General features: G+C 42.1%; 1 protein-coding gene across 4 annotated transcripts; it reads left to right on the top strand.

Annotated features, from left to right (window-relative positions):
* The first annotated feature begins 2003 nt into the window (after window positions 1–2003).
* On the top strand, window positions 2004–12474 carry C1QL2 (complement C1q like 2). 4 transcript variants are annotated; one of them, XM_087950151.1, is made up of 3 exons: window positions 2004–2073; window positions 3786–4610; window positions 11912–12474. In XM_087950151.1, exons 2-3 carry the CDS (start codon window positions 3912–3914, stop codon window positions 12089–12091), a joined length of 879 nt encoding a protein of 292 aa, XP_087806277.1. In that variant the 5' UTR covers window positions 2004–2073; window positions 3786–3911; the 3' UTR covers window positions 12092–12474. The 4 variants fall into 4 exon arrangements, with proteins under 4 accessions (XP_087806277.1, XP_087806276.1, XP_087806274.1 ...); XM_087950150.1 differs by lacking the exon at window positions 2004–2073 and adding an exon at window positions 2368–2631; XM_087950148.1 differs by lacking the exon at window positions 2004–2073 and adding an exon at window positions 2990–3362.
* The last annotated feature ends 10781 nt before the right edge of the window (window positions 12475–23255 follow it).

The raw sequence follows: 23255 nt of genomic DNA, 5'->3' as shown, positions 1-23255 counted from the left end.
GAAACCAAGGACCCAGAGTCTGGAGGAAGAATGGAGAGGCACACACTGCAAGATGCTTGAAGTCCAGTGTGAAGTTTCCACAGTCTGTGTTGATTTGGGGAGCCTTGTCATCTGCTAGTGTTGGTCCACTGTGCTTCATTAAGTCCAGGGTCAACACAGCCATTTACCAGGAGATTTTTGAGCACTTCATGCTTCCTTCCGCAGACGAGATTTATGGGGATGCTGCCTTCATTTTCCATCAGGACTTGGTACCTGCCCATACTGCCCAAAGCACCAAAACCTGGCTCAATGACCGTGGGATTACTGTGCTTGATTGGCCAGCAAACTTGCCTGACCTGAACCCCATAGAGAATCTATGGGGCATTGCCAAGAGAAAGATGAGAGACATGAGACCAAACAATGCAGAAGAGCTGAAGGCCACTATTGAAGCATCCTGGTCTTCCATAACACCTCAGCAGTGCCACAGGCTGATAGCTTCCATGCCACGCCGCATTGAGGCAGTAATTGCTGCAAAAGGGGCCCAAACCAAGTACTGAATACATATGCATGCTTATATTTTTCAGAGGTCCAATATTGTTGTATGTACAATCCTTGTTTTATTGATTGCATGTAATATTCTAATTTTCTGAGATTGTGGATTTGGGGTTTTCATGAGCTGTAAGCCATAATCATCACAATTATGGCAAATCACAGCTTCAACTATCTTGCTTTGCATGTAATGAGTCTATCTCATATATTAGTTTCACCTTTTAAGTTGCATTATTGAAATAAATGGACTTTTGCACGGTATTCTAATTTTTTGAGTTTCACCTGTATGTTATTAATGTTGATAATAACATTATTGTGTTATTAGAAATAATAACATAAGAGATACTGTAGGTCCACAGGGTCTGGAATAGAATGGAGTGGGGTGGGGTGGGGTGGGATGGAATGAAATAGAATAGAATATTCTTTCCTGGACAAGTGTCATTAGACACATAAGATGCATAAGCTCTCAGTGCACATACAAGCAACAAAGCGATAAATAATAAATCATAAATAAAGCTAAAAGATAAAGGTGGAGGAGACACAAAACTTTTTTATACCATTTATTTGCAGTGGAATATCATATGAATGGATGCATGCAACCATGGGGCCATTTCTTGTTCGCAATTTCAGCATAGTAGCAAGAGGCTATTTGCACCTGTGAAGTTATCCCTTCAAAGCCTGAATTCCAGAGTACACTTTTACACTCTTCAGATCTAAACTGTTTCACCCACAGTACAGAAGTCAAGGGATTCTAACCAGACCTTCAGTGTGCCAATGACCAAGAGGATCCTTGGTGGCAACTGCTGTCATTGCATTGCATTTTAAGTCCAACTGCTGCTGCTGCAGCAGCTGTAAAAAAATATGCTGCAAAATGAAACTGCCTCCTGCTGATTAATCACATATGGGAGGAGGGAAGCAACGATACAGAGAGCAAATAAATTTAATTCCCCAAAGCAACTAAGGGGTGGAGGAATGAACAGGGACATACTCTTGTTCCTTCAGCACTAAGCTTCTCTACCATTAAATGATCCTTATTATTTCCTTCTCCTAGAATTGTTTATCCATCTTATCTACCTACCTATCTACCTATCCATCCATCCATCCAATCTATCTTATCTATCTATCTATCTATCTATCTATCTGTCTGTCTGTCTGTCTGTCTGTCTGTCTGTCTATCTCTGTCTATCTATCTATCTATCTATCTATCTATCTATCTATCTATCTATCTATCTATCTATCTATCTATCTATCTATCTATCTATCTATCTATCTATCTATCTATCTTATCTAATCTATCAATCCTCTGCTATCAGATTCCTAAAGAGCTGCATGCTTCTCACTTGTGGCACAAAGTTGGCTTTTGCCTAGAGCAAGCCATGCCACAACAAAAACACGCTGATCCTTGTTGTTCTGCTGAGGGGGTGGCCTGCTAAACATGCGGAGAGTCCGCCATTAGTTATTCCAGCAGTGTATGGAAAGAAAGACTTGGCTAAGAAGCTACCGAAACTCTCTTGGTTCCCAGGTGTCAGAGGCACTGCAGTCCTGGTAAGTCCTGAAATTGTTTGGGCGCTTGGTTTTTGTTTTTGTTTTTTAAAAAACAAAACAAAACTCGGGGTGCGTTTTTACGCATTTCTGTTCCGATGCATGCCGCAATGGTAAAGCTTCCCTTACAGGTAAGAGCCGCGTGGGATTATAGGCGGTGTTCCTCGTTAGGCTTCTACGGGGTTTGGGAGGGGGGTGTTAATCAATTTCTTGGGATGGCGCGACGCTCCTAGCTTCAGACTGAGCACACCGGCTGCGTTTTGCGCAACAGGCGAGGCTAACAGGTGCCAGTCAGATCGGGTTAGGCGGAAATAAGCTCCGTCGAAGTCGGTAGAGCGAAGAAGAGACGGTTGCGCGGGCACGAAGGGCAGGTTCGGAGCCCCGCTCAGCACAGCCGGCCTCCCCCTCCCCCAGCCCAGCAAATCTGCCTCGAGATCCAGGAGAGACATTCGGAGAAAAGCAACCTTAGGACGATGCGCTCCTTGCAAGTCCCGCCCGTCTTTCTGGTACCCGGAGAAAGAGGGAGCGGGAAAGCGCCAGGAAGAAAGCGAACCGGTTGAGGTGAGGCAAGTTTGGGAAGGGGGGAGCTGAACAGGGAGGACAGAGAAAGAGAAGAAAGCGCCCGAAGTTCTCGGAGTGGCTCAAGAAGGAAGGAAGGAAGGAAGGAAGGAAGGAAGGAAGGAAGGAAGGAAGGAAGGAAGGAAGGAAGGAAGGAAGGAAGGAAGGAAGGAAGGAAGGAAAGAAGGAAGGAAGGAAGGAAGGAAGGAAGGAAGGAAGAAAGGAAAGAAGGAAGGAAGGAAGGAAGGAAGGAAGGAAGGAAGAAAGGAAGGAAGGAAAGAAGGAAGGAAAGGAAGGAACAAAGGAAGGAAGGGAAGGAAGGAAGGAAGGAAGGAAGGAAGGAAGAAAGGAAGGAAAGAAGGAAGGAAGGAAGAAGGAAAGAAGGAAGGAAGCAGCCGTTCCCACCAGCAGCCCGGCCGCTCCCTTCTCTTGGCGAGGGAAGGCTGACGGGAGCGTCTCTGGGTCTCTGCCCTCCCTCCCTCCTCATGGGACTCCCCGGGGCTGGAATCGTGCTCTCCGAGAAGGTGGCCGGGCCAGCTTTGGCAGGCGGGCGCGAAGTGGGAGAGCGACCTGAAAGGCCCGTCAGCTGCGCGAAGCACTCGACGATGAGCGTCTCGCCGTCGTCGGTCAAGGGAGGACGAAGCCTCTCCGGGGATAGAGGGAACTTCTGGGGGAACCCGGAGGGAACCCGGAGGAGCGCAAAGCGAGGCGGAGGAGGCCAGGGGCTCTTTTCGGTTGGCTCCTTGTCGAAGCCGGGGGGGGAACGTGGCCTTCTGGCTGCCGTGCAAATTGGCGGAGTGGGAGGAGGATCTAAAGAACCGGCCGAGCTGGAGCGTCGTTGCTCCGCTTTGCCTGCCGGGGAAGCTCGCCAGTCCGCTGGAGCGGGGAGCGCCTGTGTGAGTGGGGTCCACAACCCCGGAGAAGACAAATTGGGAAGAGGAGGAAGAAGAGGAGGAGGGGGTGGGTGGGAAAGAGGGACCTGGCCTCGGTTTGGCTGCTTTTATGTCGGCCCGTCCCGGCTCTCCTCATCGGGAGGGAGGGAGGGACGTCCCCGCCGCCGCCTCTTGCCTCTAAAGAGGGCAGCCGGGGTGGAAAGTAAGGGCTCTCTTGCCCGGGGGTGACGCTTTTCCTTTTCTCTGCTTCTGTCCCCCCCGCAGGCAGAAGAACCGCCGTCCAAAGAAGTCACCATTCCCTCGCCTGACAAGGAAGACCTGTTGGCGCTCGTGGGCCGGTTCTGGCAGAGGAGGAAGCGTCTGGTCGCCGCCGTCGGGATCGCCCTGGCCATGGGCCTCGTCCTGCTCATCGCCCTTCCCCTCCTGCTGCAGGCGCCGCCCACCGCCCGCGCTCACTACGAGATGATGGGCACCTGCCGCATGATCTGCGACCCATACAGCGCCAGCAGCGTGGCCGCCGGGCCCTCCGGCCGTCCCGGGAGCACCGCCGCCCTGGAGGCCCTGCAAGAGCTGAGCGCCCACCCTCCTTCTCCCCTGCCACCCTTCTTCCAGGGCCCCAAGGGCGATCCCGGACGGCCGGGCAAGCCGGGGCCAAGGGGGCCTCCTGGGGAACCGGGGCCCCCGGGCTCGAGGGGTCCTCCCGGAGAGAGAGGGGATTCGGGGAAGCCGGGACTTCCGGGCCTAACCATGTCCCGAATCGGACCGCCCGGAGCAGCGACAACAGTCGGAGGAGCCGGCTCGGGCGTGAGTGGCAGTAGCAGCCCGCCCCCGGGAGGCGAGATCACCGGCGCCCTGAGTGCTGTCTTCAGCGGGCCCAGGATCGCCTTCTACGTGGGCCTGAAGAGCCCCCACGAGGGCTACGAAGTGCTCAAATTCGACGACGTGGTGACCAACTTGGGGAACCACTACGAGCCCAGCACGGGGAAGTTCACCTGCCAGGTGCGCGGCATCTACTTCTTCACTTACCACATCCTCATGCGCGGCGGGGACGGCACCAGCATGTGGGCAGACCTCTGCAAGAACGGCCAGGTGGGTGCAACCCCTAGGCGGACCTGTTGGGCTGGGGCGGGGCTCCGGGGTGGAGTTACCACCTGCTAAAGGGAGGCGTATGAGGACAAGATCCTTTCCAGGGTCTCCAACCTTGGCCACTTTAAGAGTTGTGGACTTCAACTCCCAGAATTCCTCAGACAGCTTTGCTGTCTGAGGAATTCTGGGAGTTGAAGTCCACAACTCTTAAAGTGGCCAAGGTTGGAGACCCTGAACCGTAGAACGGACACTTATTGGGTGGGGGAAAAGGGGAGAAATTCAGCCACGTGGAGATATGAAATCCACTTTAGAGCTTCTTGGTATACAGCACAGTAGAACTCAGTTTTCTATCTTATTTTCCATTCCAAAACATTTTTTTTAAAAATCAATACTTGAAAGGCTAGCTTGCATCTGTGAAAAGGCTCTGCGAGAACTCTTGCTCTAAAAGGGATCTCCATGAGATTCCAAAAGTAGAGAATTTGGCCATTGTCGATGGGGAGATTTTGACTCAAGAGGCTCCCAAATCACCAATGAAATAGAAGGTGGACCCAGATCTTAAGCATTCACAATGCTGCTCCCCCATAACTAGAAGATTAAGGCAATTGAAAGGAGAGACCAACTTTCTTTCCTCATTTATCCTTATGAACTACAGGTGTCTTTATTACAGGTGTTTCCACAGTCTTGCCGTTTTATCCACACACATTTCTTTTTAAAAGTATTGTGTGCTCTCCTCTTTCATTTTAAACTGAGAGTTATCTTTTGCTAAAAGACCAAAACAGCCTTTCTTAGACCTTAAAACTGTGGACATCAACGAGGTACCTCCTTTCATTCTTTGTGGTCATGCCCTGAAACGAAGAAATATTGGAAAGTGATTAATATGTACTTAGAGGAGTTAATTGAAAATAAAATTGATTTCATCCCGGAATTATTCCGCTTAGGAATAATTAAAAGAAACTATAACAGAAAGATAACATATTTTATATTACATTAATAACAGCAGCTAGAATTTCCTATGTACAATACTGGAAGAAAAATGTCATACCTCCCGAAGATTTAATAATTAAAATTTTTTTCAAGTGCGTGGAAATGGATAAATTAACTATGGAACTAAAAGGGAAAGCTGACATGGAATACAATGCAATATAGGAAACATGGTATATCTGGATTGACAATAGAGATAAGAATAGAAAATGTAAAGTATATAATAGTTATGAGGGTATGGAAGTAGTTTGTATTGAAAGATTGGATAGGTTGTATAAATGTATATATATTGTCACAGTATTGTTCAGTTAGTAATGGTATTATGTATAAATGGAAAAACCCAATAAAGTGTTGGGAAAAAAAATCTTAAAATTGGTAGCAGCTCACTGAATTTGTTCAGCTTTGCCCATAATGAACTGCCATGTACAGCATGGTGTTGGATCTAAAGACCATATCCACATGACCAAAGAAAGACTAGAGTTCCAGAACTCAGGAATTTTTGGAGAACCTTGTGACAGTCCTTGCTAGGTAATCCCAGGTTAAAAATAAAATAAGAAAAAAAAAACACCTTTGAAATTCTCTATTAGTAATTGCCAAGTTTCCTTCTCTGCATAATGTCTTTTTTTCTCTCTCAAGGGAAAAGAAATGGGAATGTTTGTTAGGGTGTACTTATGTGTTAAATGTCACATGTAGTTAGATCTTCAGGAAATCACTTTTACAGTGTGTGTGTGTATGCAGCTGTTTTTCCTTCAGGTGAATAATTTTGTTCCTTCTTCCTGTTCTAAATGTCATCTTTGAAGGCCAAGTTTCCTTTCTTATCTTTAAATGTCAGGATCTCCTTCCAGTGGAATGAGAGAAGCTACCTGGCAGGACAGTTTCAATTCAAGGAGAGCAAGTGCCTAACTTACTACCCAGGAACTTCCTTCCAAAATGGGATCAGAGACACTTCACTTTAGAAAGATGGGGGGAATTTAAGCAGGGGGGAGCATTGTAATACTAGTGGTTTCTTACCTCACCAGGATTTAGGTTAGGAAAGATTTGAAGTTTCTTCCAACATTATACCATGGGATATTTTTTTATAATGGCATTACAATTAACACACATCTTTCTTTCCACTTCTGCCATTTAGATTTGTGAATTTAGAGAAAAAAGGTTGTTCTCTGTTTGCACCTAACTGAGGCACAAACGCACCCTGGCAAACATTTGTTACCCTCCTGAAGTATTCTGCAGTCACTGCCTTCATCTTGTCTGTAGCCCATGATGAATCAGGCATAACCAAATCAATGATGGAGTATTCTTTCCCTCATTGCAAACACTGTCCAAGGATAGGATCAAGATATACAAAAATCTGTAAGGCTTTGTCACACTTTACCTTGGAGAGAAGTCAGAGACATTAATAAGAGGATAGGAACTGACAATAGCAACCCTGAAGCTGATGTAATTTCTGCTGATTCAAGACTAGATGGAAAACAGTTGAAATCATCAGTGGAAAAAAGTCGTTTAGGCTCTTCCACAGAGATCTTTGCTTGTTCGGGTCTTACCTCTAAGTTGGGGGTGGAGGCATAGTCATATCAGGGAAGAGAAGAATCCTTTAGCAGAGAATCCTTTCTAACAAAATGTGGCACTTAAGACTTAGGGATGTTTGATCGATGATTTTTATGGCTTAATATCCATGACATGCATGCAATAACAAGCAAGAGAGCAGGACTGTATGAGGAGGGGGGTTTGGAAGGGAGGTGAGATATTTCATGATGCTACCTGAGATACAATTTTTTTATTTAACAGGCAGTTATATATCCAGTTAAGAATCAGCAAAGTCTGGAGCAGATGTTACACCTGCCCCAAGAATATAGCCATTCATTCGTGGATATATCTTATTCTAGGAATAATATAGTAATGTAAACATAGTTATCCTGCAAAGGCTCTACTATGTCAATGGCTCTACTATGCCATGTCCCTAGTTGTGAGAAAAATCACAACTTGGGACGTTGGCAATCCCTATTATTTTTAATGTTCTGCCTTTTCTCTTGTAATTCAAGGCAACTTATAATACACAGGTTTTTCCATTTCATTTCCATCATAGCAACCCTGTGAGAATGCTGAACTGAGACAGATTGATGGATGGCTCATTTACTACTCTTTGTAGAAGAGTGCAGGTGGATAATGTGTGGAGAGACAGGCTGATGCTATGGCTTTTATTTTGTATAATAATTACAACCCTAAACAAATCTAACCCTTTATGACATGATGCAACTGTATAAAACTTGTGCTCTGTACGTAAAGAAGAGTCTTTATATTACATAGCCACTAGCCAAATTAGGCAAGGAACCACTGATTATTAAAATTTTAGGTTTACTGCTCTTTTTCTCTAGGATTCTATTCTGTGATAGAGACCCTAAATTTGACTTTATCAAGCTCCAATTGCATGATGATGATGAAGGCCTGGAGTCCATCATTCAACACCAAGCTTTGCTTTAATGAGTTTTCTATCCTTAATCCAATTCTTTGGACTCCAGAGTAGAACTGAAGGAAAGAAAACATAAACTTGAGAGGAAAAGGAAGCCATTCACTTATTATTGTGTATGAAGGATATATAGACTGAAAGGGAAGTAATTATTTTCTCTCCATGCCAGGGACTGTCACTTCAGTTGAAATCCTGAGATCAGCCAGCATCTTCTTTTTGCCCCCCCCCACCCCCCAATAATTCAATTCCTAGAACATTTTTAATATTAGAGTTTTTGTGGGCTTAAAAATTAATTTCTGGATTTGTATATTGATAGCCACAAGCTTGGACAGCTTTGTAATGGGATTACAGTGAAATCAGGGTGGATACAGATATCAATAAATATTAACCACCATGCCCATACAGTATAAATAGTATGGGAGCAATATCTCCACTCTAGTTGCTAAAGTTATGAACAAAGAATAAAAATATAATTGCACTAGTTGAACTGTCTCTGATGTAGTCCAGCAGGACTCAGCTAATGTTATCATAATAGTCTCCATTTTATTTATTTATTTTAATAAAACATCATTTTTTAGTTATGGGAGATCCTAAAAATGTTGATTATAACAATTTTAGTGCTTCTTGATGAACTTTACCGATCTGATGTTTATTGTCATAAGATTTCTTTCTCCCATGACCATTAGTTTCTCTTTTTGTTCAGTGTCATATCCTGCATTATTATTTGTAAGATTTTGATATAGAGTGTGTTTGCTTGTATGTGTGTATTGTGTGTATGTACACACAGATTACACACATAGAATACACACACGTTTTTGAATGTGTGTATGCATGTTTCTTTGACCCAAACATAAAAAAAATGTCATCAACTTGTTTTTAAACCCACAAATCCTTTCAGTATAGAGGATGAGGAAAAATATATATTCCCACTGTTTTCAGTTGTGTCCTAGAAACCTCTACACCTGTAGTTTATTCTATGGCTTTACCTGTTTTGGTGGCAGGTTCTCACAAATTCTTTTTCAGAACCATGGATAGCTCCCTAAAGCCCACGGGGCAGGGAGTATATGTAGATTGTGGTGCAACCAATAAATAAAACTCATTCTCAAAATCTCAGGCTCAGGTTTGAGCATACACTGGGAACTGCTTGGAGGCAAAAGGAAAAGCCCTGCTGTATTCATCTAATAAATTATAGTTGTTTCTGACCATGATTTAGCAGACAGTAATAGGTAGAGTCAGTTTGGGACAGTGGTTAAAGACATTAGGCGAGAAACTTGGAGACCCGGTGTTCTAGTCAGTTTTAGCCCTAGGAAAAAGGCAAGAATTTCCAAAAATGTCAAAACAACAACAACATAGACCTGTCCAAGCAGTTGCTAGAAATCAAGGCACATATTTTTCCTTCTCTCTCCCTCCCTCCTTCCCTCCCTCTCATACACACAGAGTGTTACATAACAAAGAGTCCTATATAGATGTAGTTAGCCCCTACAGAAATGTGACTCTCTGGAGATTATTATGTGAATCCATTCAGATTCAGATACGTGCTATGACACTTTTATGATACCCTCTTTTAGCATTAGGAAGACTAGATTAAATTAGGTTTTGCAGGATGATGGAAATTAGGGGTGCAGATTGCATTAATTTTGGGGGAGGAAAGAGAATTTATCACAGAATGGCTTGAGCCATTGATCAGTTATGGTAGATGTGTGCTTATGTGCACTCGGGGGAGGTGCAGAGAATGAAATTTGGGGGACTGGAAAGTAATGATGAAGCTGGTTATAAAGGAAGGGGGAGAATAAAAGGCACAAGATAGAAGATCAAGAAAAAGCAATTGGATGTGGAGTCCAACAGTTGATTTCATGCATAATCAAGCTGGTTATAGAAAAGGCAAAAAAGATAAGTGTTTCCACCTTATTACTGCTACATTGGTATTGGATTTTTGGATAATTGCAAAAGAAATGTAACAGTTTAAACTAAAGAAGCAAAAGGCTAACTAAGGCTAATTGCCCTGGAATTAGCAAACCAAACCAAAGCACATCTGCCTCCAACTTTGCTCAGAGGAGTGAAACCTACCAACTAATTTGTACCAATAAAGGTACAGAAAAGAAATCACCTTTTGCATTATTATGATTTCTCAAAATAGGATGATTGGATGAAGAGGCAAGAAAACTTTAAAACAAACCATACACAATATCTCTTCAAAGTAGGTGATGTGTAATTAGGAAATGAACTGAGTGGATTAAAAATATGAGGGAAAGGAAGGAAAAAGTCAAAATGTAAAGAGAAGAGCCAGATTAACCAAGAGATAAAATTGGGAAAGCTGATAGAAAGATAATGGAGTAATAGATTGAAATGATGGTGCTGAACGAGGAGAAACAGACAGATGGGAAATATGATTTTTTAAACCTAGCTTGGGGAAGGAGGTGGCTTGAAGAAATAAGAGAATCTCTTGTCATTGAAGACTTTAACAAAGAGCCAGGATGGGTTGCAAAAGGACAAGTGAAAAAAAAATACTTCCCTGAAAAGAGGTTAAACTGTGTGCCTTCTACTGTCACATTCGGTGTTCTTTTTCAGAAGGTTGATTAAGAGAAAAAAAGAATATGTATGCATGATGGAGATGATTATTAATAGGAACAAACAAGGAGCAAAACCTAGGAAACAGTTGGCTAGAAGATAAAAAGGAGTCAAAGAAGGGGGGAGGCTGTGATGGAAATGAAATAGACATGAGCAGGAGACAAAGGTAGAGATTAATATCAAGGGAGGATCAGAATAAAGCAATTTGATGCAAATGGGTAGCTCTGGAACTTTGTCTTCCTTTTCAACTTAGGAACCATTCTGTGTGTGTGGGGGGGGGTTGTCTTGTTTAAAAACTAGGCTTTGTTTGAGCATCCTTTAAATTTGACATGCTGGGACATATCACTGCCTTACTGATCATTGGCTTCTGGAGAAAAGAACCCATCGGTTTACTTAACAGGACTTGCACATAAGGAGTGACATCCCAATGGCATCTCCAGGAGCCCATGGCAAGACTCCTAGAGGTCTTCCAGTACTTAAAATATTAGGCTCTCTATCTCTCACCAGGCTTAAATCTAGGAAACCAACTTGGAATAATATACCACAGTCTTACAATCCAGATGAAGAAATTGTGATTAAGAGGCTTCCATACTCCCGCACCATTCGAAGGGTGTTCATCTCAAAGTGCATTGCTAAATGTCTATGGAGATTCTCAGTCATCCAGGTCATGGTTGTCCTAAAGGTGCTTTTTCAAGAGGCAACTGGACTTTCTGGAGCTGAAGAAGCTTCTTGGATGAGAAGCGAAATGTCTTCAAAGAAAAACCAGAAAGTCCAGTTGTCACTTGAAAAAAGCATCTTTGGGTGATTAAGATGGACCACAGCCAAACAGATCACACAAATCCCACCAAACCACTTCGAGAAATGCAGTCTCCCTGAAAAACATGGAGCCACCTGAATAAAATCAGGACAGGACGTGCCAGAACTAAGGCAAAACTCTTCAAGTGGGGAATGGCTGAGAGCCCTCAATGCCACTGCGGTGCACCAGAACAGACTACAACACATTATATAGTTCAAGAATGTCCCCTCAGGAAATTTCAAGGTACCCGGGATGATGTCAGCCCAGCCCTATCAGACACAGTTAGATGGTTAGCTCCCTTAGATATCAAATCGTAACATCTATCTCACTGCAACTCTACGGCTCTGTGTTATGGTGATCTTATTATGGTTTTATTAGAAATAAAAATCCTGGTGGCAGGGAAAAAGATGGGGTGAGCTGTGCAATGATGGTTTGGGGGATTTACAGGACAGAGATCTGAACCCCTCTTCCTTCTTGGCATGATGTGCTTTGCAGGTGCGAGCCAGCGCCATTGCTCAGGATGCGGACCAGAATTATGACTACGCCAGCAACAGCGTGGTGCTCCACCTGGACTCGGGAGACGAAGTCTACGTCAAACTGGACGGAGGCAAAGCCCACGGAGGCAACAACAATAAATACAGCACTTTCTCTGGCTTTCTTTTGTATCCTGATTGACAGCCAAGCATCCCAGCTGTGGTCCATTGCCTTGTCCCCACCATGCCTTTTCTTGGGGTGGGGGGTGGGGTCTGCTCTTCAGGTCATGTCACATTGCAAGCTGTATTGTACCTTGATTGCCATTTGAAAGAGAGACAGTGACATCCTTCTAGCCACTGGTGTGTGTTTCTCTGTGTTCTGTTGCTCACTAACAGGGATGAGACGAGTCAGTCAAAAAGAATTCATAGAGTATAATTGGCACCACGGATTGGTCCACTTATGGAACATAGATTTGCGTAGAATCCCACAGTGGTGAGAAGGGCAGTCTAGCACCCACAAAACCCTGGTTGTAAAGCTTATTTATATATGGTCCTTCAATCCAGATAGAAAGTCTCAGAAACACCTTTGCCAATGCCCATTCAGTCATGAAAATGTATAACCCCCTTTTTAAGTGAGTAGCCTTGCTTCAAAATCAGTGCTGGGATTCAACAAGATCTGATTTTTCCCAATGGATTAATTGTAAAAATTGCACCGCTCAGAAACCAGAGTGTCGGGGGCATCAGCATGTCAAGAAGTTTCAAATTTACCTCTCCAAATTCACAAGAAGCCTGACATTACTCCTACTGGAAAGATTTTAGTGATTTAAGCATCCAGCTTCATAGCAAATGCTTTGCTATCAGGTTATAAGGCCTCTGATTAAACAAGTGGCTCAAAAGCTATTGACCTCTAACCCCCCTCCCCAATCACTGCGTATTGCAGTCATCTGCTTGAAAACAAGCTACCACATTAGGTACATTAGAAAGAATCCAAGGCAAAAATCACGATAGGCAAAGTAGAAAAAAGGGGGGTGAATCCTTGCACTATTATTTTTCTTTAATACTTGGAGAATAGGAGAGAATTCCTGTTTCTAGACTGCTTTGGATATAGAAAATGCGAGCATAATCACTTTGGTTTTATATATGTATGAATATGAACACGCACACACACACATATATATGTTTATATGTATGTGTGTGTCTGTATGTGTGTGTCTGTATGTATGTGTATATATATATATATATATATATATATATATATATATATATATATATATATATATATATATATATATATTGTTTTCTTAAGTTTTTGCGGGTACTTACATGTATGGTATTCAGCTTTGTTCGGGTATTTTCCCACGTCATTATAGTTGTGCTTTTAAAGTTGTAGCAACGTTTCGGCAGAATCGCGGGCAGTTACATGTATGGTATTCAACTTTGCTCGGGAAGCCTGATGATGGCAGATGAGATTCTGCCGAAACGTTGCTACAACTTTAAAAGCACAACTACAATAACGTGGGAAAATACCCGAGCAAAGCTGAATACTACATATATATATATATATATATATGTTTATATGTTTATATATTATTTATATCATTCACTCATGTGCAATGCAAATCTTGTGTGGGTGATGACGTTAACAAAGTTTAATCTTCTGTCTCTATGTGAATGAAGGGGGGGAAAAGGGAAATCTCATATTAAATTATCTTTTTTGAGAAGAGTTTTCTGCTGTGTTCCTATATAGTGGGGTTGAAGAAGGGAAAGAGGAATGGCTGGGAGAAGGGGAATAAGGCTTCCTTAATTTTGTATAGCAGGGATCTCCAACCTATACTCTGTGAACTGGCACCAGCCCATAGCATGCCAAAAACCAGGCCATGCAAACAAGCAACACCCCATCCTCAAAGTGCAGTCAGCACACAAACCATGCCTCCTCCGGTCCGTTTAAAAACCTCACTCTACAGAACTGGTCGCTTTTGCCCAAAAGGTTGGGGAGCATTTTTATATATAACATACATATTTGGTAGTGTATCGAAGAGTTGTTTTATTTCAATAGTGTTTGGGGTAAAGGGCACCTGGGAAGTTGCTTCAGGAAGTGGTGTAGCCACTTCTTCTACAAAGCCAAGGAAAAGTGTTGCATTTTTTGCCTCACTTCACATTGTTTCCGTGGGCTGTGTCTGCGCAACAAGCGACAAACAAGGTCTGACTTGAAATAGGAAAGAGGAGTACTGTACAGGTAATCCTCAACCATAATTGAACCCCAAATTTAGGTTGCTAAGCGAGTCGGTGGCTAAGTGAGTTTTCTTCCCATTTTACCACCTTTTTTTTGCCACAGTTGTTAAATGAGTAACTTGGTTGTTAAAGGAATCTGACTTTGCTTGTCAAAAGGCCGCAGAAGGTGATCCTATGACCCCGGGACATTACAGCCATCATAAATACTTGCCAGTTGCCAAGCGCCCAAGTTTTGACTAGGTGCAACGATGGTAAGTGTGAAAAACAGTCATAAGGCACTTTTTTTCCGGTGCCGTCATAACTAAACAAACTGTTGTAAGTCAAGGACTGCCGATAGTGGTAATTTTAGGTCATTTTAACTTGCATTAAATAACTGCATTATTTCTCTTAGTAAACTGGTTGCATTTCGGAATCCTCCACCCGATTCTGCTGAGGAGGACCTCAAACATCAGGCCCACCCATGCTGTCCTAGCAGATCTTACTTAACTGATTTATAAGGCTACCCAACTCAAAATGATTATGAGCAGGGGTGGAATTCTGCCAGTTCAGACCAGTTCTATAGAACCGGTTGATATGATTCTGCACAGTTCGGAGAACTGGAAAATTGAGCCCCTGGCTGGCCCCACTCCCTCCGCCCGCCCCTCCCATCCCCACCCAGTCAGTCCTTATCACACATGTGCGACATTGACAGGGGTGGGATTCAAATTTTTAACAACAGGTTCTGTGGGCGTGGCTTAGTGGTCATGTGACTGGCTGGGCGTGGCCAATTCAATATCACTCACATCGAAGCACGCAACTCCTCGCCTGGCCTCTCAAGACTGTGCGGGTGCTGCAACAGTCGTAAGCGTGAAAAATGGTCATAAGTCATTTTTTCAGTGCCATTGTAACTTTGAATGGTCACTCCACACAAGCAAAGTACCAGCAAAGGAGGGGGAAAAAAACTCCAGAGACGTTCCTGAGACAGGAAGTCTAGTCCTGCCAAGAACGTAATAAGGGTTAACGGAGAGGCAGTTTCTGTAAGCAACACCAGAATGTTTCCTTCCTGCCTTCCTTACAGGATTAGGCCAGTAATTTCTTCTAACAACCGGTTCTCCGAACTGCTTAGATTGTTAACAACCAATTCTAGCGAATAGGTACGAACTTGTAGAATCCCACCCCTGGACATTGAGTGCATGCCCAATATCGCTGACTGTATTCTCCCCCGCCCAGGCACTCCTTAAGGTATTTATTTTTTTCCCTCCTGACGATCAGCTGTTCCAATGATCAGCTGTGCTGGGATTCCCCTCACTGTCTTACTGCTTCACCCAGGAGTCTTCCCTGAGGCCTAGGAGGCAAAAAGGGGTGTGTGGGGGATGGGGGTGGGGTGGGGTGCTGCGCACCACCCCTTGCTCCATTTTTTGCCTTCCTGGGTCCCAGGGAAGCCTTCTGGGAGCAAAAAAGCCCCCCCTCCCCAAGGAGGCTTCCCTAAGGCCCAGGAGGCAAAAAAAATGGGGGGGGGGGTTTGTGCTGAAAAAAAAGCCACGTCCACCCAGTCACCTGGCCATGCCCACCTAGCCACACTCACACAACCAGTTGTTAAAAACTTTGAATCCCACCCCTGATTATGAGTCATGCACCCAATAAAAGCACACACAATACAGTAAAAAAAAAAAAGAGAGAGAGAGAGAGAGAGAGAAGTTAATAATCTCGAGACCAACAGAGCCAACTCATTCATATAATTTCCTTAGAAGGCTTATACTTCTCTCTCCCATCCCCTGGAGAAAAAGTCAGGACTTCAGGGCCCTTTTAAAGGACAGCAGGGCCAGGATACTCTTAACTTTTTTGCGCTTGGAGAAATACAATTCTGGAGGGCAGGTGCAGCACCTGGTTCCATCAGTTTACATTGTTTTAAAGATGGGGCAGGGGACATGGCCACTCTGTTGGTAATATCAAGGCCATGTCTCCAAGGTCTTGGGGACTTTGGGATCAGGATGGAAAGGATTAAACAGAGCCCTGACAAAACCAAGTGGCTATTGTGCTTCTAATTCTTCTGGACTTGGTGTTATTTCTTGTAATCATGCACACTTTAATTAATTGTTTATTATTTCAAGGCACTCTCTATGATACCATCCTGAAAGGCCACTCAGACGCTGAATCCATTGAACAATGGTATTCCTAGTGTTTTTTTTGCACTATATGCAAAAATGTTACATTTATATATAAATGTATATGAGATATTTGGACACAGCACCAGTTGTATTATTTTGGCTCTATAGTAGCTTTGTGAAGTAGATAAGGGTAAAGGGAAAAGACCCAACTTGCAGAAAAAAAAAAACCAGTGCTTGAATGGAGATTAATACTTGATTTCCTTGACCCTAATTCAGCCTACCTCAAAGTACCATTGTGTAACTGGACTAGTTACAATTCGCATAACCTCCTAAACTATTTTTGGATGGTCCAACACAAGTGGTTTTAATCTTCTGAATCTGTGTGGCTTAAGGGTATATTATGAACATGACCCGTTTGGTTAATTATGGTTTAGTATAATTAATTACCTTAGAAAACAGATTCATTTCATATTAGGGTATATTACATGAGCAGAGCTGCTGATCTTAACTTGCTTTTGGGGATCTTCCTTACCTGATTTAGTTTTTAAAATTTTACCTCAGCATTCTTCCAAACTTTCTGTTACCTAGTGAAAATGAAAGTTAAAATGCTTTTATTTCCTTTTTTTAATTAGCTAAGGAAGAGAATCAATTCTGTTCTTTACCAAAGCTCTGCTTATATTTGACATTAGCTCCATTTTTTTTTTCACTTGAGTTTTGCCAGCGCCTGTTAAACTTTCATGTATTTGTTACTACAGTCTGTATGTGTATGTAAATGTATAAATATATGGAATATTGTCCTTGAAGGATCTAGATCCAGTTTTTTATATCTCATCAGGTTGGCACTGACTCTTAGCAACCATATAACAAATAACCTTTACTCAACCTGGTTCTTCCAAGAGTACACCCATTGCTTCTACAAATTACACCCACCCACCTTGTTGTTATTCACCTTTTCCTCTTTCCTTCTACTTTCCTTCTATCATGGTGGCACTGTGGTTAGAATGCAGCATTTCAGGCTTACTCTGCCTTCCACTGTAAGAGTTTGATCTTGACTTGCACAAGGTTGCAAGTCAGTAAAATGAAGACCCAGATTGTTGGGGACAATATACTGATGTTGTAAACTGCTTAGAGAGGGCTGTAGAAATACTATGAAGTGGTATATGAGTCTTAGTGCTATTGCTATTAATGGATTTATAAAGGTTAGATCTGACTTCCTAACTCTAATCAGAGTAATGGATTTCTCAAGAGAGTTAATATTTCTGTAATGTGATCAAACTATGATAAATTGAACTGGTTGCTTGTCCCTTGAGTGAGATTGCTAGATTGATAGGTTGATTGATTTTTATATATTTATTCTGTTTAAGGTAATGTATTCATTTTTATTGTCACAATAAATCCCAGCTTAGAAAGTCTTCAGTTTTTCTACATTTCAAAGTCTTGTTTTATTTCTTTCCCAAATTTATTGTTGTTGTTTTGAAATTGCCTGATAAAGTCCTAAATATTCCATTATATATATTTTTGTTGTCTCATAGGCCATCTCTTTTTGTCACCGACTTCTTCTTTTTCAGAAGTTAGTACCTTAATCTGTTGTGTATTTCTTGACAGCTTGCTATATTATTTTACAAGTGATAGTTGGTCCTAAAAGACAGAAGCTAGCCATCGCTTTAACAACTTCATTGTTAATTGCATAACCAGTGATTTTATGTATGTATTAGTTGGCTTTGCTTATATTTAATATTCGCTCCTTTTTGTTCATGGAGGTGCTGAACCTTATAAATCATCTATATTTTCAGCAATCACTGTAATATCATTGGCACAGTGCAGGTTATTGATGTTTCTACCTCCAGTTTTAAAACCACATTCAACTTCTTAAAATCCAACTTTCCTCCATTTATACTAAGCAGATACATTGACTTCCTTTGCTGATCTGCTGTGAGTTTGCTTTGTCATGTTCTATCTGGACGGTGGCTTCTTAACTTATATCTAAGGTTTGCAATGAGGACAGTGAGATGTTCTAGGTTTCCCATTTTCCCAAGGACATTCTACAGTTTGACATGATTGACACAGTGAAAGTCCTTTCCATATGAGGGAAGCACTTACTGACTTCTTTGGGTTTATAGCAATAGCACTTAGACTTATGTACTGCTTTACTCCACTTTACAGCCCTCTCTAAGCGGGTTTACAAAGTCAGCCTATTGCCCCCAACAATCTGGATCCTCATTTTACTAACTTCGGAAGGGTGGAAGGCTGAGTCAACCTTGAGCCTGGTGAGATTGGAACTGCTGAACTGCAGCCAGCAGTCAGCAGAAGTAGCCTGCAGTACTGCAGTCTGACCACTGCACCACCACAGCTCATTATTCTTTGCTTTTCTCAATTATCCAGCATGGATCAATAATATGACTTGTGCCTTTCCCCTTTTCTAAAGCCCTGATGGAAGATCTGGTAAGATCTTCATGCAAGGCTCTAATCTACATTAGATAATCCTAAGCATGTTTTTAAACATATGACATATGAAAATATTGTATAATCATTTGCATACTCTGATAAGTCTTCTTTTTGGGGTATGGACATTAGATTTAGTTTTTCCACTCATGTCATTCTGTAGATTTACTGACATAGTTTGGTTAGAAACTCCACAGGTGCCTTAATGCCCTATTTCTATAAATATATCTCACTAAATTCTATAATCATCTGACTTGATAAGGATCTGAATGCTGGTCTAATATAATCTTTTAGTTGTAGGTATTCTTGTAAGAAGGAAATTTTTCTAAATGATCTTGGATGTTGTCATCCTTACTGCACAGACTTTCAACCTACTCCTTTCATGTTTGTTTGATCTCCTTTGAATTCATTACTACCTGTCCATTGGCATCCTAAGTTTGGAGATATTCGGAAGATGTTCTTTGTATTTTGCATTCCATCTTCAGTGTCTTTACTTACTTACTTATTTATTTTTCATACACCTCCCTCAAAGAGGGTTTTTATCTTGTCATTGTAATGCTGCATCTAGTCTCTTCTAATAGCCTTCTGAAATTCTTTTTAAAGTTTCTTCCTGAGAAGAAGAGATTGGACAACCATTTGCCTGAAATGGCATAGGATTTCCTGCCTGAGCAGGGGTTGGACTAGAAGATCTCCATGGTCCCTTCCAACTCTGTTATTTTAAAAAATTAAATCATTGTCTTTCTTGGCTGTGTCTTGTCTTCTCTTCCTGGCACTTTCCATGATTTGTTCTGACACCTAGTTTGCTTTCTTCTGTTTCTTGATCTTTGGCAGTCTCTTCTCACACCCACATTTTATAATCCCTTTCATTTCATGCCACAAGCCCTCTGTTTCTCTAAGAAGCACAGGGCTTCAAAGCAATTCTTGATGTTCTCCTTGAAAATAGGAGGTATACATTCAAGTCCATATTGTAGAAATGGGTTGACTTACACATGAGTGGAATGTGATGGGCACAACTCCCCTTCTTGTCATATCAAGCGATATTTTCTTTTTATAAATCCTTTAGTTTTGTTTTAAACTGAGATGTAACAAACGGACTCTACATTAAGCAACTGCCTCATTTAGTGACCTTTCGCAGTTACAACAGTGATAGTAATTTTGTGATAAATCCTTGCATTTATGACCTTCAAAGCTCTATAAAACATAAGCAAGCAGAAATAAGATAGTAAGCACAGTTGAGGTTTTACTTACCAACTGCTTTGCTTAACAGCCGGATTGCTAGACCCAATTGTGGTCACTAAACGAGGACTACCTATAGCCATTTTCTTTTGTTTTTGTTCTCTCTTTGGCAAAAGGTCTATAAGTTCTGATACGTTTTTGATTTTTAAGAAATGCATTCTCTTTGGAGCATCCAGAGAAGTCTCCTTATTTAAAACAAGTTTTATTAGTTTATCAAAATGTGAAATTCAAAAAAAATAAAATGGGAAAGTGAGGAAGAAAAAGGGAAGAGGAAAAAGTGTAGGGTAAAAGGGGAAAGAAAAAGAATAGCATTTCTGGCTTCTGCCTCTTGTTAGTGCAGTAGAATAAGGAAATACCCTACAACCCCAACTTTTTATATGTACTAGCGATTTGTATAACAACTATCCTATCTAATCAGCAAAACCCAAAATCAAAGTTTTTCTTTGATTTTTTTTCCTACCTCAAGCATAAAGTCCAGAAGCAGTTTCCAACTAGAAACAAGGTTAATTGTATTCTTTGCTTTAATTAAAGCAGTCAATTTAGCCATCTCTGCTTATACCATCAGCTTTTGCAGCCAATCATCCCTATTGTGGGAATTAAGGTACCTTTCCATTTTTGTCCAGAGAAGTTTCAAATGACTCCTGAAAACAATATTCACCTTTTCCAAACCTAAGGTCACTGTCCTACCACATTATGTCTCTCTGTGTGTGGATATTATAACTCTGGAACTGAAGGAAGGCTAATGTAATTTTAGCACTGAGGGAAATGTCTTTAAAAAAAACTACAAGGGAAAAATGCCCCCAGGAAACATTTCTGCCACTGGACACTTAAAAACACACACATTCTGACAAGAAAGAAAAATATGCTCCAAGATTAGGTTGCAAGATAAGGGACCCAATGGCCAGCATGAACACAAGGTGTAAGGGACCAAGGCCAGCTGCATTACTTTGCCTGCAGGAGCTGGCTGGGCTACCTTTACCTGCTATACTACTTTGTCTTATGATGTAGGGATATAGAAGGAAAGAAATCAGGCATAAAAGGGATAACTCAATAGTAGCTTTGGTTAGAATTCCCTAACCAAGTGCCATGGTCATTTTCTCAGCTCAGTTTTATATTTGTAAAAATAACACAGGGGAATGTTAAGATCCTAACCCTAACCCAGGGGTCTCAAACTCAATTTACCTGGGGGCCGCTGGAGGCAGAGGCTGGGTGAGGCTGGGCCGCATAAGGGATTCCACAAAAAACGTTGTTAAAAATATGTCCTCAAATGTCATCAACAGCCAGCTAGCGACGCATGGAGAACGTCTTGATGCGTAACGTCATTTCCGCTTCTACTTGTCACAACAGCGCGGCGGATGACGAACAGCCTGGTAGCAGTCGCCTTTCTCTCCATTTGATCGTGGCATTTGTTGATGGCAGAAAGTACCAGAATGGCGACCTCAAAAAAGGTGACTGCTACCAGACTGTTCGTCATCCGCCACACAAGTGTAGTGTGCATGAAGTCGGTGTAGCTTAGCCTAGCACCGAATGTCAGCCACGACGAGGAATGGCGGGTGGGACTTCCTTCAGAAGTCCATTCCCCCTGCGGGCCGCACTAATGTTATACTTTCATATCACGGTGGGGGCCACAGGATATCGTCCTGCGGGCCGCAAGAATGAGACCTCTGCCCTAACCCCTTCTGAAATCATGTCAAGAAAATGCCAGGTCTCACCAGAAATTAGATAGATAGAATTCTTTATTGGCCAAGTGTGATTGGACACACAAGGAATTTGTCTTGGTGCAAATGCTCTCAGTGTACATAAAAGAAAAGATACATTCATCAAGAGTCAAGAATCATCAGGTACAACGCTTAATAATAGTCATAGGGTACAAAAATCAATCAAATCATACTAGGAAACAGTCAATATAAATCATAAGGATCAGAGGTGGTATTCAGCAGGTTCTGACCAGTTCTGGAGAACCGGTAACAGAAATTTTGAGTAGTTCGGAGAATTGGCAAATATCACCTCTGACTGAAGATTTTACAGTATCCTTCCCCTGCCATGCCCACCGAGCCACACCCACAGAACCAGTAGTAAAAAAATTTGAATCTCACCACTGGTAAGGATACAAGCGAGAGCAAGAGAAAGGTACACACACACACACACACACACACACACACACACACAGAGCGAGAGAGCAGGAGAGCAAGCAAGTAAGAGAGAGAGAAAAAGCACACATGCTCACAAGACAAGAATTACATACCAATTCAGACAAAGCAAAGAATTTAAATATTGGCAAGAAATGCATAGATTCATATTGGATGCTTTATGTATAACTGTCCAACTGTTGAGTTTGCATTCTGAAAGTCCAGGATCTAAATTAATTTCAGCTCCTGTATCAGCGGATCCCTGGGTGAAACAACTAATTGGCGTCCACATGATGTGCATGTGATGCATTATCATTAACAACACTGCCCTCTCTTATTCATTCAGGTTGTAAATCTCTTCCAGTCAATGATAATTATTCCAAGTAATGGGCTTTACCTTTGGGAAATGGGTTGTTTTGTTGCATCTGAGCTGTACTTCTCAACAACTTCTGAACTTCTGAACACTTGTAGTCCTCTATGAATGGGGCTTTTGGTCAAGCTAGGACCTTGATGCTTTGGCAAGGGGATGATATGTCCACTTAACACAACTGGTCATAATGTCATTCAAACAGTTTTATAGTCCTAGTAAAGGAGAAGGAATTTTATCATCAGAAGGCAGCTGAATGGGAAAATCCATCATTGACTAGGGATATCCCTTTTCTTTCTCCTTTTCTCTCTCAAACTTGTGTGGATAAAATGTTCTTATTCCCAGTACAGCTTCAGCATTACAAGCAAATTCCATTTTATCCTGGCACTGTAGACAAGATGCTTCCATGAGTTTTAGATAATGGATTGGGAACAAGGCTATTTATTTACCTTTATTGTTTGTTTATTGGGGAAGGGTTGTGATTGTTTTGTTTTTAAATATGAGGAATATAAAAGCCAGAGGAAATAAAAAGTGTGTGTGTGTGTGTGTGTGTGTGAGGGGGGAGGAACATGTTGGTTGTGTTCTTTTCAAGTGAAGCAATTGGCTACTGAATTAATAAGGACCAAAGTCCAAGACTGAACCTACGGAACAAGATCACATCTTTTCTTTCACCAATCTCATTTCTCCTGGGCCTTTTCCTTCTCCCATAATGAAATAATGTTGAGGTAGCTTATGGTTAATGGCAACTTATGTGGAATACTCACCTGCTGACTTCCAAATGGCCAATCATCTTTGGGCTGAACAGTTAAACAGATTGGATCTGGTTAGTAGCTGCGAATCCAGATTTTGGGACTAAAAGATAGATTAAGGGGT

This window comes from Notechis scutatus, chromosome 1 (genome assembly GCF_049901735.1).
Source record: "Notechis scutatus isolate UNSWTSFEM ecotype Mainland chromosome 1, rNotScu1.2, whole genome shotgun sequence".
In the NCBI taxonomy this organism is placed as follows: domain Eukaryota; kingdom Metazoa; phylum Chordata; class Lepidosauria; order Squamata; family Elapidae; genus Notechis; species Notechis scutatus.
Note: the sequence above shows the minus strand (reverse complement) of the source record. Positions and strands in the feature narration are given on the sequence as shown.